We start from the raw sequence: 15,710 nt of genomic DNA on the forward strand, positions 1-15,710 counted from the left end.
GAGCAACTCGACCCCGGGACTTATTCTTTGTAAGCCCAGTACTTATTCTATTGGTCTCTTTTTGCCGAACCGCTAAGTGACGGGGACATAAACACACCAGCATCGGTTGTCAAGCAATGTTAGGGGGACAAACACAGACACACAAACACACACACACACACACATATATATATATATATATATATATATATATATATATATATACACACACATATATACGATAGGCTTCTTTCAGTTTCCGTCTACCAAATCCACTCACAAGGCTTTGGTCGGCTCGAGGCTATAGCAGAAGACACTTGCCCAAGGTGCCACGCAGTGGGACAGAACCCGGAACCATGTGGTTGGTAAGCAAGCTACTTAGTACACAGCCACTCCTGCGCCTATGCTCATTGATAAATACTGACTTAACTCCAAATTTCATTTGATGTATCGAGTTTCTTGTCACTAATTTAAATCTTGCCCCTTTTGTCTATCCATTCTGGCCTTCCTGCTGTCATCATTCTCTCTTCTGTTCCCCTTCTTGGTCACATTACCTGAACAAAAGTACACATTTTAGTTTACTGAGCATTCTTTACATTTACAGTGTATAAGGCATTCCTCCTCTTGTGCTGGTGCCACTTTGGAAAGCCCTCAATCATACCCTCTAGAGTGATTGGGGAGCAAGTACAGAAAACAAGGTTGCGAGGTCCCTTTAACCCTTTCTCAACAAAGATGTGACAACCTTTCAATGCTGGTGCCATAAAAATTGCACTTGGGACACATAAAGAAGGAAAGAGACAAATATAGAGTTGGGAGGCCCTTTTAGTCCTGTTTGGGTAAAGGGTAAAGATCCTTTTGATCATGAATGACCATGGGATTGCACCTTGAAAATTCCCCTCCAAGGCACAAGTCTGGACAAGGTTGTTTATGGAAGGTCAGCAGTCGCCCATGTATACCAGCCTCCCCTCTTCAATGAAAGGGCAAAGGCTGATAGAGCTTGGCACCAGTGACATCACAACTGTTTTCTATAGCTGAGTAAACTGGAATAACATGGAACAGTGTCTTCCTCAAGAACACAACACACCACACCTGTCTGGAAATCAAACTCTACCTCATGTTTGTGAGCCTGACACTCTCACCACTGAGCCATGCACTTTCAAAGGGTTAGTAGATGTCAGTGGAATTTGAACTCAGAACATATAGACAGAACACTATTAAGCATTTTACCCAGTGATAACGATTTTGCCGCCTGTCTAGCTAATGACTTACCTTTCTAGTGCTGGTGCCTCGAAAAACATCAGTAAATACTGAAAATTGGTGATGGGAAAGGCATCAAGCCAGATGATACCTCCAAGCACCAGTTAATGAGAGAAGTGGGTCTCAGGTAGAAATAACCTGGATTGTGTCAACCTGTCCTAGTCTTACCAGTATGGAAAGCAGATGTAAAAATGGTGGGTGTGGCAGGGATGGTGACGATAAGTCATTGGGCAAAAGACTTGTTTAGCCCTAGGTGAATTCTGGCCTAGCAGACCTGTGATCAAAAGCATTCCAGCTGTGACTTTCTATCATTTTGCACTAGATTGACTATTGTGACTTTGACTTTTTAGAGATATTGGAGTGATTTGAGAGAAATTTGGCTGCTATTACTTGTAACTTCAGCTGTCATTTAGACACTCTATTGTTGGCTCATTGATAAACAATTTGATTGGAAATGGTGATCTAAAATGCTGCTGATTATCAGTAGTGTGTCGTTTATATTGTAATGTTGTTAAAATAGTACACCATTGAAGTATGGACTTGTTCTTTCGAAAGTGTCAAAGACTATTCAGGGCTAAAATGCATTTTGGCTTCAAGAAGCAAAAGAAATTGTATTAAAAATGTGATTTGGCTTCCTTTTTTGACCACCATTTACACTTGAGCATGACATTTTTCCAAAGAGAAAGTATTGAAAAATGTGAGTTCTAGCATATACATTCTTACATGGAACTGAACTCAAAACCATGTGGTTGGAAATGAACTTTTTAATCACACAGCTATTCCAGTGCCTGCAAATGAATACATCATTGGCTTATTTTGTTCACGGACTGAGTTTATTTGTTGAGTTTCTAATTTCCTTCTAATACCAATAAACTTTTTAATCTAACCATAATCTCTATTTTGAATAAAACATCTTGTTTTTTTAAGATTTTTTCTTCATTGTTCTGTTAATTTGGTCAGTTAATTCTCATCTGGCACAAGATCACCTCCTCCAATGCTTCCTCCCCTCTCAAAGATTTCTTGTCTTGCAAAGTTACTTGGTGACCCTGCCAGTGCAGGTGCCACTTAAAAAGAATCCAGTCCACACTGTAAAGTGGTTGGCATTTGGAGGGGCGTCCAGCTGTAAAAACCATGCCAAAATTGATCTTGCCTATGCTGGTGCCATGTAAAAAGCACTCGGCATAAAAACCCAGCCAAAACAGATTCAGAAGTATAGTGCAGGCTTCTGTCTGGCCAGCTCCTGTCAAACTGTCCAACCCATACCAGCATGGAAGGAGGACATTAAATGATGATGATTATACATTTAACAGAATAATCTGAATGCTAAAGGGTAATATCTGAAAGGGACTTTTTGTGGTGAAGGTGACATTTACTTTATACTTTCTCCAGAAAGGTGAATGTAAAGAATTCAGCTATTTTTATTTCCTGTTTCCAGAAATAGTTTTGTTTTCCGAGGCAAACTTTCAGATTATCTAAAATCATTTTACTCAAAATCTTTTATGAAGCATATACAATAGTAGGCAACATCGTAACATCCACCTTACTCTTTATACTTTGTCATCATAAATGTTTTGTAACTTAGGAGTATTTTAACTGGATATTTATGAAAGCATCTTTATTTGTAGAGCTCGGAGTGCATCAACCAGATCTCGTGATGTGTGGAGCAGCCGTAACCGAGATAGCAATAAACGGGACCTGTATGGGCGAGACTATGATTCACGGAGGCGGGACCGCTATAGTCCACCAAGGCATGAACTTAGTCCGCCTCAGATAAAGAGAATGCGAAGAGACTGGTCAGTAAAGTTACTCATTTCCTATCTACATTGTCTTCATGTCAAGTATACCTTCATTGATTTATTTGATGTCATAAAATTGATTCTGTCCCTTGTGATGTCATGTATATCTTCATTCATTATGATGTCCTCTTATCCTCATTTATTATGATGTTATCTTCATTCATCGTGACATCACATATTTCTTCCGAACGTGGCCATTGCCAGCGCCGCCTCGACTGGCTTCTGTGCCGGTGGCACATAAAAAGCACCATCCGAACGTGGCCGATGCCAGCACCGCCTCGACTGGCTTCTGTGCCGGTGGCACATAAAAAGCACCATCCGAACGTGACCGATGCCAGACCCCCCCCTGGCAACTGTGCAGGTGGCACGTAAAAAGCACCCACTACATTCGCGGAGTGGTTGGCGTTAGGAAGGGCATCCAGCTGTAGAAACACTGCCAGATCAGACTGGCGCAGAAAACAGACGTTAAACGATGATGATGATGATGGTGGTGTGTTTTTCTACATTCGTTGTGACATGTATGCATGTCATATATCCTTCGTCTTCTCCCATCCTTATCATCCTTGTATCATTATCATTCACCTCATTAATGTCCGTGTCCAGCCTGCAAGCTTCCTTACCTTATGTACTACCTTTATGGCAAATTTGATAAAATAAAGTAGCATAGTAAAAATGTTGCAATCTTGCACTAGATTTTACTGTACTGCATTAACATCAAGCCTTGGGAAGTCTATGTTTGTTTGTATGTATGTATGTGTGTGTATACAGTGTATATAATAAGTTATTACAAAAGCATTGCTAAAAATACTGTTGAGTTGAATTGTAATAGCCAATCAAATTGACTGTTTTTTATTTAGACACGGTACAGCCAGTGCCTCCTTCATCATAGGTGTGATTTGGTTGCTGTTTCTACCACACCAAATTGTTATATAGAGACTCATTTGTGGTGTACATTTGTGTTGTTATTGTTTTGTCACAAATCTGCTCTCCTATTCAAAAGTTTTCAAGCTGTGACTAAGCTATCTTTTTTTACATTTTATAATCTGACAGCTGATTTATGTCTCAACTTGTCAATTTAGTAACCAAAATCTTGCAAGCTTGTTTGGTAGTAGGTGGCTTTTATTTTGAACATTTGATTTGTATATAGCAAATTTAAATACTTTTTTTTTTATTAGTAAAAATAACATAACTCTGTTTTATTCACCTTGCTTGACTGAACCTTTACAAAACCAGTTCCTATGCTATTTCATGGTTGTGTAAACTAGCAGCAGTAGAAAGGACATTCACCTAGAAAAAAAAATTGCTTCTGCAGGAGTCATGAATAAAAATAAATTACTCAAGCAAACATGGAGTCAAAACAATTAAAATTAGTTTTAGTATGCTGTGACTGATCAGATCCATCGGAGGTCTAATCAATAAGTATCCTGTCCGTTGACATAGTAACAAAACTAAAGCACACAGAGTGAAGCCGCTTGGCAAAGACTGACTCAGCTGTGCATGCACACTAAGTTTTAACATTCTAGCTCACTTCTGCCATTTACTGCAGTGCTTGGAAGGAACATGTGTAGCGTGTAATCGTCTCATTGACCATGATAAACTTGTCATGGTGATACCTGCTCAGAGGCCTACACAAAGTTGCAGAAAGTGTATGGAGAGGAATGTATGAGTGGTTTAGATGTTTCCAAGATGGCCCAAAAAATGTCAATATTGATGAATATTCTGGGAGACTCACAACCAGCAAAACTGAGAAATACATCACAGATATGCATGCAGCTGTTAGGGGAAATCGTTGAATCTCCATCCGTGAGTTATCAGAGGATGTGCAGATTAGTTCAGTTCAGTCCGTCATCACTAAAGATTTGGGTATGAGATGGATGTCTGCCAAGTTTGTGCCAAGACTGCTTTCAGCTGACCAAAAACACTTGAGTTTCAGTTGCACAAGATCTCCTTGATTGTGTTGAGAACAATGAAAGCTTTTTGTAAACTTTGTGTAGGTCTTTGAGCAGGTATCGCCAAGCTTTTGGCAAAATTTGATTTAGATTCTTTGCTCAACTTTGTCTTTCATGGTCAGTGCAACGATCACACGCTACACACCTTCCTTCCAAGTACTGCTGTAAACAGCAGAAGTGAGCTTGAATGTTAAAACCTAGTGCACATGCTCAGCAGAATTTGAAGCATGCAGCGGCTTCACTCTGCATTCTTTAGCTTCGTTACTGTGGCAACAGTCCTGATACTTATTGATCAGACCATGTATATTTGCACAGGGAGCAAAAGAGAAATAGTAGGTCAGTTACTAAATATTCTGAAAGACCATATTTTACTCTTTTTTTTTTTTTTTAGCCTTTATCTATCAGTCTCACTATCACTTCAATCTCTTTTTCTTGAGTCTTTCTCTCATGTCTGTCCATTTTTGTTTACTTTGGCTAAAATTATATCTTTAACATAGGCGCAGGAGTGGCTGTGTGGTAAGTAGCTTGCTAACCAACCACATGGTTCTGGGTTCAGTCCCACTGCGTGGCATCTTGGGCAAGTGTCTTCTGCTATAGCCCCGGGCCGACCAATGCCTTGTGAGTGGATTTGGTAGACGGAAACTGAAAGAAGTCTGTCATATATATGTATATATATATAAGTGTGTGTGTATATGTATGTGTGTATGTATGTGTCTGTGTTTGTCCCCCTAGCATTGCTTGACAACCGATGCTGATGTGTTTACGTCCCCGTTACTTAGCGGTTTGGCAAAAGAGACCGATAGAATAAGTACTGGGTTTACAAAGAATAAGTCCCGTGGTCGATTTGCTCGACTAAAGGCGGTGCTCCAGCATGGCCGCAGTCAAATGACTGAAACAAGTAAAAGAGTAAGTCTGTTAGACTTTACATTACATTTTGAAGTGTCTCTTGTTTACGTCTCTTATTCTTGTCCCTTGTTTCTTTCTTTCTCCCTTTTTCTCTCAACTCCCTTTTCTCTCTCTTTCTCTTGATTCTATCTTTTCTTTCTGACTCTCTTTATCTCTTTACTCTTTTACTTGTTTCAGTCATTTGACTGTGGCCATGCTGGAGCACCGCCTTTTTAAAGTTGAGCAAATCGACACCAGGACTTATTCTTTGTAAGCCTAGTACTTATTCTATCGGTCTCCTTTGCCGAACCGCTAAGTTACGGGGACGTAAAGACACCAGCATCGGTTGTCAAGCGATGTTGGGGGGACAAACACAGACACACAAATATATACATATACACATTCATATAGATATATATATACATATATACGACGGGCTTCTTTCAGTTTCCGTCTGCCAAATCTACTCACAAGGCTTTGGTCAGCCCGTGGTTATAGTAGAAGACACTTGCCCAAGGTGCCACACAGTGGGACTGAACCCGGAACCATGTGGTTCGTAAGCAAGCTACTTACCACACAGCCACTCCTGCGCCTATCTGTCTCTTTTTTTTTTACCGATTCTTTTTCTTTCCCTGCTTTGTTTTTTATATTCTTATATATATATGTTTATCCCTATTTATGTATGTGTGTCTACATAAACCCTTTTTTTTTTTTGCTTTAGGGATGATGGAAGTGGTGGCGGTGCTGGTGGTGGAAACAGTGGCGGTGGAGGTGGCGGGGCACCCGGAGGTGCAGGTGTTGGTGGTGGCGGCGGCGGAGGTGGAGGTGGCCGCTATGATATGCCCTACGGCGGTGGAGGTGGTGGCAGTGGGGTTGGTGGCGGTGGGGGCGGAGGTCTCCTGCCCACCACGGGTTTGCCCCACCCTGCTTGGGGTCCAAATATTGAAATAAATTTGCCCCTGCCTAATCAACCCCACTTTGGGAACACAAATCAACCTCAGAATCGGTAAGTCTATTTTTTTATCTTTATTTCTTATTTTTATGATGAGAAACTATTAAGCTTACAACTGTATAGGCGCAGGAGTGGCTGTGTGGTAAGTAGCTTGTTTACCAACCACATGGTTCTGGGTTCAGTCCCACTGTGTGGCACCTTGGGCAAGTGTCTTCTACTATAGCCTCGGGCCGACCAAAGCCTTGTGAGTAGATTTGGTAGACGGAAACTGAAAGAAGCCCGTCGTATATATGTATATACATATATATATATATATATATATATATATATATATATATATATATATATATATGTATGTGTGTGTGTCTGTGTTTGTCCCCCTAGCATTGCTTGACAACCGATGCTGGTGTGTTTATGTCCCCATCACTTAGCGGTTCGAAAAAAGAGACCGATAGAATAAGTACTGGGCTTACAATAGAATAAGTCCCGGGGTCGAGTTGCTTGATTAAAGGCGGTGCTCCAGCATGGCCGCAGTCAAAATGACTGAAACAAGTAAAAGAGTAAAAAAAAAAGAGAGTAAAGAGTATATCTGATGGTTTCTTAGTGGCTTAAAAATCTAGTTTGTGGTTTGTTTCTTTTTTAATATCTCTTAGTTACATTTTTTTTAATGATTTTGTCAAGGAAAAGTTAGAGTCCATGTCTTACTGCAACTCCCCTAAGTCCTGTGAGATTGGTGTAGTTGATGCTTATACTTTGGTGAAATGATGAAAATGTCAGTGTATTGCCCTTTAATATTTGGTTAGCTCCTTTAAGGTGGCAAGCAGGAAGAATTGTTAGCATACCAGGCAAAATGCTTATTGGCATTTTGACTGTCTAAGTTCAAATTCTGCTGAGGTCGACTTTGCCTTTCATCCTTCCAGGGTTGATAAATTAGTACCAGTTGGTCACTGGGGTTGATATAGTTGACTTAGGCGAGCTGGCAGAAATGTTATCACGCCCGGCGAAATGCATAGCCGTATTTCGTCTGCCGCTACGTTCTGAGTTCAAATTCCGCCGGGATTGACTTTGCCTTTCATCCTTTTGGGGTCGATAAATTAAGTACCAGTTACCCACTGGGGTCGATATAATCGACTTAATCCGTTTTTCTGTCCTTGTTAGTCCTCTCTGTGTTTAACCCCTTGTGGGTAGTAAAGAAATAGATATAGTTGACTTAATCCCACCCCTAAAATTACTGGCCTTTTGCCAAAATTCGAATTCAATGTTTGGTTAGTTCCCATTATGTCCAAAATATAAATCCTGCTTAGGGTTCTTCATCATCATTCAATAACCATGTTGGCACAGGTTGAACTGTTTGACGAAGATCCAATAAATTGAAGGTCTGTACTGTGACCCACTGTCAGCTTTGGCATGGTTTCTACAGCTGGATGTCCTTTTTTAATTCCACTCTACAGAGTGTACTGGGTGCTTTTCTTTTTTTTTTTTGCGTTACAAGCTCTATTGAGGTCACCATGTAGCTCACAAGCCAAAAAACCCAGGGTAGGAGGATGCTGCATCCATATGTTAGAAGAGGGGTTGGAATAGAGCAGGTTCTTGTGGAAGACTACATAGCTGCTCACATTCAGGTGAGAGATGAATTAGAGGTAGATCTAAGGAGACAGACAGTAGTGATGAGATGTCCATGTGGCATCTGATGTAGCAGGAGTTGTAGTGAGTGAAGGTTTTGCATGAGTGTATGTGGGAAGAGAGAGGAGAAGTGGGAGTCAAAATATGGTTAGTTTTAATGTGGAATGTATTCAAATTACTGAAAGGTATTTTTGTCTTAGCTTCTCAAGTTTTCATTTTTCTAAAGATTAATGATCATGAGCTCAGGAGTGGCTGTGTGGTAAGTAGCTTGCTAACCAACCACATGGTTCCGGGTTCAGTCCCACTGCGTGGCATCTTGGGCAAGTGTCTTCTACTATAGCCCCAGGCCGACCAATGCCTTGTGAGTGGATTTGGTAGACGGAAACTGAAAGAAGCCTGTCGTATATATATATATATGTATGTATGTGTGTGTTTGTGTGTCTGTGTTTGTCCCCCTAGTATTGCTTGACGACCGATGCTGCTGTGCTTACGTCTCCGTTACTTAGCGGTTCGGCAAAAAAGAGACCGATAGAATAAGTACTGGGCTTACAAAGAATAAGTCCCGGGGTCGATTTGCTCGACTAAAACAGGCGGTGCTCCAGCATGGCCGCAGTCAAAATGACTGAAACAAGTAAAAGAGTAAAAGAGAGTATGACCTTTGCAGGTTTCCAAAATTATGAGATTGATGTGATTACTGTTGAACTTGGACTATTTGTAGTTAACCCTTTAGCATTTAAACCGGCCATATCCGGCCAAAAGTACTCTGCCTGTTTTATGTTCAAACTGGCCAGATCTGGTCTCTCACACCAACCCTACAATATCGTTTTAAAAATTAACAGCTACCTCATCAAAATCTCATAGCTACAAGATAATGCTTGATTAGTTCAAAACAATGTGGATAAAAAAGCATTAATTTTGGTAGAACAATGTGAACACTAAAGGATTAAAGCATAATTGGAGAGGGAGTCTGGAAGATGGTTGTTGTGGGATAGAACTAAGTGAAGCTGTTAGGAGTGGGAGGTTTAGAGATGAGACGCTGTGAGTGGTGGGAGGAGGAGCAGGAGGGAAGATAATAAGTGAGCTTAGGTGGAGAGGGAAAGGAAAATGCAGTGCTCATTTCAGTCTCTGTTTAGCAGTGTTGTGAATCTGTTTGGATGTTTTTTTTTTTTTATGTTTCCCTTCACGTATGTTTTAGAATTGAATTAGATTATCCGACCCAGCCTCCAATGCTGACCATCAAGCAGTTCCTGTTGCAGCAAGACGATGGCATCAGTGACCAAGATGCTATCAAGAAGTACAACGAATACAAGATGGAATTCAAGAAGAATCAGATAACAGACTTTTTTCTTTCACATAAGGATGAAGAATGGTGAGTACCATGCATTTACAAGTCAACTCAACTTGAAAGTGTTGACTCTTCCCTTTTTCAATTTGAGTCTATTTGCTTTTTTTTTTTTGCACACACTGTCATTATAAAAAAAAATATTTCTCTAAGATTAAAAAATAAATATTAATTTGTCTGCATATATTTTGTCATTAATTAGTGTGTAGAAATTTCCCCACTGCTCAATTATAATTTTTTTTTTTTTTTTTGGTAAGAATATCAACTGGGTCAAATTCCTTCAGAGCCCCTCTTGTAGTTCTTGAATGAGAGAGTTTGGAATTTGTTGTTTGAGATTTATAGTAATGGGTGGGGGTAATGAAAGAAATTGGAGTTGGTCTAAGATATTTATAATGAAAGGAAAGGTCCCATTTCCTTTCCTGTAGAAACTTGTAAGAATGGTAATATTTGGTGGGGAATAGTAAGATTCTGAAAAACTGGAGACAGAATAGATTCCTAATTGAAATAAGATTTTATTTTCAAGAATTTTTTTTTTCAATTGGCAAGCTATACGAGTGCAATAAATATTAGTTTAAGATGCTGGCCATGTAATTTAAAAGTTAAAATTCAATTATTGTTCCTGCAAGCAACAAAATATGAAAGATCTGTATTTTCCTTTGTGTGACTTGTGTTGTATTACTGCAGGTCTTTTCTGATCAAGCAGACTTTTATGTTGCTCTGGATATCTTACCTCTCCATAGTTGAGGGCCATACTGCATACTCTAAGAAACAGTGCCATGTTGCATTGTGATGGTCTGGACATGTGCTTGCCACTTTGTTTCATTTCCATACATCTATAGCAGTGCTTTTCAAACTTTTTGCTGGAGCGGAACCCCAAGGAAACGTTCCACTGGCTCGAGGAACCCCTGTGCAATAATTTAATAGTCTTATGCACACATATCTGCACAGGAGAATTAAAAATTACTGCCGATTTTAGCAGTTTTGTAACTTCTTGCGGAACCCTAAGGTTCCGCGGAACCCTGGTTGAAAACCACTGATCTATAGATTCTGATGGTGATACATCACATTGGTGGTGAGCAAAATGGACTTGTTCAGACCATGTGTTGCAGTTGTACTGTACTTGATGACTGTTGATCAGGTTGGTTGGACAGCATAATAATTGATATGATGGATCAAATCTCTGTTTACTTGAGTTTTCCTTTATTCTTCTATCAATCAATGCCAACCTTCACAAATAATGCAGAAATGTTCTAGAAAAGGTATCATCTATTTTTTTTTAATATACACATCACTATGGTGATAATTGCTGAGTTATTGGTAGATAATAGTGAAAATGTTTTTGTTATATTGTCTTTTAATTTTTCACACATCAGTATGATAAATACATTTATATATATCCATATTTATATATACATATTATTGAATACCACCTCACAGGAAATTATAATTATTTTATATATATGCTCTATTATGACAATATGAAAAGTCATTTGTTGAGCTGTTTGTAATTGGGGGTTGACTATCATTGTATCAGCTGTATTTACATTTGTTAGGTGGTAGAAGGGAGTTGTGGGTGGTGTTGAGGCTTCTCTGTCGAAGGCTTCATAATAACAGAAGCAAACTAACCATGTACAAGAATGAGTCCTTTGCAGACATAGATTACTGGGTCTCGAATTTGGTAGATGGAAAACGTGTGCAGTTTGTTATATGTGCGTGTTTCTTTGTTTCCCTTCTGTTTGTACACTGATTGTTAAAAAAAACGTCACTGTTCATACAAAACAGTGTCACATGCCTCTGGAAGTACTCCGTTGGTTACGACGACGAGGGTTCCGGTTGATCCGAATCAACGGAACAGCCTGCTCATGAAATTAACGTGTAAGTGGCTGAGCACTCCACAGACACGTGTACCTTTAACATAGTTCTCGGGGATATTCAGCGTGACACAGAGTGTGACAAGGCCGGCCCTTTGAAATACAGGTACAACAGAAACAGGAAGTAAGAGTGAGAGAAAGTTGTGGTGAAAGAGTACAGCAGGGATCACCACCATCCCCTGCCGGAGCCTCGTGGAGCTTTAGGTGTTTTCGCTCAATAAACACTCACAGCGCCCGGTCTGGGAATCGAAACCGCGATCCTATGACCGCGAGTCCGCTGCCCTAACCACTGGGCCATTGCGCCTCCACAGTCACATGCCTGTAATCTCATGAAGACATGTTTGGTTACTGAGCTGTTTATGTTTGAAGGACTAAGAGAAATATCACTTTGCTTGGAAACTTGTGAGGGTTGGAAGAACATCCAGTCATAGAAAGTCTTTATCAATGAGTTTTATCTGATTCAGGTAAACATGGGGAAAAATGGACATTAAAACAGTGGTCATCCATCCATCCATCCATCTTCCCTGCCTACTATTTCTGTGAAGGTCATGGGGATAGAGTCCTCAGGCACCTCTTCCGTAGGATTCTATGAGAACCAACCACCATTACACTTTCTGGCTGGATTCCCCAGAATGACTAACTGAGACTATGATATTATTCAACCATCTTGTTTTTGGCCTATCATCATCATCATCATTGTTCGACCGTGGTCGAGACAATGGAATTTACCATGCTACGCCAGACTTCACGGTCCATCATGGCATTACGGAGGTCCTGTTGCTGGATGCCTGTATCCCTGGAGATTACATCAGGGTAGGAGAGTGTGCACCCTCTGGCCTATCCTTCTAGTATTCTATGACCCAGCAACAACATTGTGTCTTTGGCCATGATGCTGAGTGATTCAGTCCATTTACAGGAATAGCAACTGACTGTAAACAGAATGTATCACTGTAAAATTGACCAATATTTACTTCCTTTGCAGTGTTGAGTTGCACCTTGCAGAAGGATGGGTTTCATCAAATACAACCATAATCTTTCTCCTATGATAGAAAGGGATCCTGTTAATATGCCATGCTGTTGGTTGGCAGCATTGCCAGAGACAGTTTGATAGTTGTACTTCTGGAGCCCAATGAAATGACTGCAACCAGCCTGAACTCCTGATTCATGAGTTGGTACACTTGCCCAGCTCCTCCTCATCTACTTGCCTCTGTTGCCTCAGCTTTGTGGGTGTGTGTGTATAGGCAATATGCAGTTGGAAGCAAAACAGGCAGCAAAAGCAGCAGCTTTCTCAGCAGAAGTGAAATGCTAGTTGTAGATGAGTAGTTTGGTGTGAGTGCTTATCATCATCATCATCATCATCGTTTAACGTCCGCTTTCCATGCTAGCATGGGTTGGACGATTTTGACCGAGGTTCTGGTGAACCAGATGGCTGCACCAGGCTCCAATCTTGATTTGGCAGAGTTTCTACAGCTGGATGCCCTTCCCAACGCCAACCACTCCAAGAGTGTAGTGGGTGCTTTTTACGTGCCACTGGCACAGGGAGCCAGTCAGGCGGTACTGGCAACGACCTCGCTCGAATCTTTTTACACATGCCACCAGCACAGGTGCCAATAAGGCGACGTTGGAAATGATCACGCTTGAATGGTGCCCTTTTATGTGCCACTGGCACGGAAGCCAGTTGGCTGTTCTGGCAATGATCACGCTTGGATGGTGCTCTTGGCACCCTACTAGCATGGGCACAAGTGCCAGTAAGGCGACGCTGGTAACGATCATGCTTGAATGGTGCCTTTTAAGTGTCACTGGCTCAGGGTATGAACAAAAGCAGAAAGTATCAGTAGTAGAGGAGTGTGTCTATTCAGCTAACTCCTTCCTTGTGAGTTTGTGTCACGGGTCAGTGTAAGTAGAAATTGATACATACACAATTTTTTTTCTTTTTGTTAAGCAATTGCAGCTTATTAGTAAAACCAATTAATTCAATATTTATATGTATATATACTTATATATATGTAAATAATTATTATAATAATAATTCTTTTTTTTCCTGCTGATTACTAATTACTTTTTTCCTCCTGAAGGCTCTTCCTTCTACACAGTTTCGGCAAGAATCTCTGGAACCAACAAAACATACACATCTGTTCCGACTTTTGCTAGCTAGCTAGGGACCTGCGCACAATGCAGTGTAGTACATTGAAGTTTCTAAGTAGTTAAGGGTTTCTCTGTAGGCTTTATTTTAATTTTTTTTTATAAATGACTTTTTCTGCGGAAGGAACTTACTTTTTTGACGCCTGCCATTGGTAGCTGTTAGCTGCTGGTTGTTTGGGCACTGCTTACAGGTAATGATGTAAAAGTCTTGTAAAAAAAAACAACAATATTAATAACAAAACAAAAAAAACATACACATAAGACTACTACTATTAACACAATCATTACAAAACTCCATCAGTATCATTGCCTCACATTCTCTCTTTCTCTTTTACAGCTCTTCATATTCTGACATCATACCTCACTGAGGTTGACTTTGCCTTTCATCTTTCCTGGGTTGATGAAATAATCATGCGTCAAGTTCTTGGGGGGTTAATAAAATCAACACTGTTCCCTCTCTTTAAATTTCTGGCTTTGTTTCTGTATAAGGAATTATTCTTAGTGCAGGTGCTCACAGCCCTCTACTAGTCGGGCAGTGCAATCATTTAGCTTTCTGTTGAGAACTAATGGTAGGGGAAAAGCAACAATATTATCGAGGAAACTCTTGCACCGAGAATCAACTGGATGGCCTGTTCTGGAGGACTTTCATCCTTGTGACTACGAATAGCTTCCAGAAACCTTTGACCTGTCAGGGCTTCTGAGATACATTGTTGATCTGAGATAAACACTGCCGGCACAAATGTGCTGTCTGGGTTTGGCAGAAATGCATACAGTGTGTCGAAACTGTTCAACTCGTACTTCTTCATTGTCTGAGCACTTCCAGGTTGTGAAACTTTGTTGAATTGCTGTTGTTTTGTGTAAGACAGATCTGGAGTTGGCTGAGTCTGTTGTGAAGATCGTAGTGCTATGTGACCTTTGGTTTGGAAGGGCAGTTTTTCTGTCCCGTGGCTATGGTGACAGAAGTTGTATGATGGACTCAGTTGAAAGACTGAAGACGGACACTTTTCTTTTCAACCCTACCTTTTATTGATTTTTCCAAGTTATTCATAGAGGGAGTTGTCTCCCAGTAAATTTGTTGAGAGTGATGAGTATGGTTCAGATGAATGGGTCTACTCTTGTTATGTGCCTGTTGGCCGAGGAATATAGATGGGAGACATCGCCTTTGGTAGAATAATTTGGAAACACTGGAGGTTTCTGATTGGGTTTAGGTAGTGGTTCTTCTCTTCAGACATTTCCATGGTTTATATACTGTGTAGGCCATCACTTTTCATTTTATTCCTTGTACTTGTATTATCCTTTCATATGTCACCCTTGTGTCAATAATAATAATAAAGGGTTATCTTTATTGATGGTGGTGAACTGCAGAATTATTACAATGTTGGAGAAAATATTTTGCAGCATTCACTTAGGTGTCTTTACCTTCTGTATTCAAAGTCAATTTTGTCTTTCGTCTCATCAGAATCCATAAAATAAGTACCGGTATGGTACTTTGTTCATTGAAAACTAACTGCAAAATTTGTGATCTTGTGACTGTTGGAAATGATTTTTTTTTTGTTATGGTATGAACCAAGATAACTTTTAGTACATGGTTATCTTTGTGCTACTCTTTGATGTATTACTCATCAGGTTGCTAGCAAGTGTATGGGGTCATCAGGAGAGAATGCGCGCCGTTTCGGGGATTACCTCTCGACGGCATCAATGCGCACTGGCCCCCTCACTGATATGAGGCCCCGCTTGCTAGATCAGCTGGTTATGAAGAACTCAATATACTTCTAACCATCGTCTCTTTTTAACCAGTGGCTAGCCTTCTCCACTGTAGATTGGATATCAGTCATGGTGGTATTGACTTTACGATGACTTAATCTTTTATTTGCCTTAACACTAGCACCTATCTTAGCGATGTTCCTAGCAGAG

The 15,710-nt window shown here is 40.3% G+C and overlaps 1 protein-coding gene across 1 annotated transcript in view; it reads left to right on the forward strand.

The window, feature by feature from the left end:
* LOC115210353 (serrate RNA effector molecule homolog) overlaps nt 1-15,710 on the forward strand; it is a 66,801-nt gene that overhangs the window by 14,313 nt on the left and 36,778 nt on the right. Inside the window, exons 3-5 of the mRNA XM_029778896.2 lie at nt 2,862-3,029; nt 6,588-6,872; nt 9,637-9,810. Coding sequence (XP_029634756.1) covers nt 2,862-3,029; nt 6,588-6,872; nt 9,637-9,810 — 627 coding nt within the window. The remainder of the gene's footprint in view (nt 1-2,861; nt 3,030-6,587; nt 6,873-9,636; nt 9,811-15,710) is intronic.

This window comes from Octopus sinensis, linkage group LG4 (assembly GCF_006345805.1).
Source record: "Octopus sinensis linkage group LG4, ASM634580v1, whole genome shotgun sequence".
Classification (NCBI taxonomy): domain Eukaryota; kingdom Metazoa; phylum Mollusca; class Cephalopoda; order Octopoda; family Octopodidae; genus Octopus; species Octopus sinensis.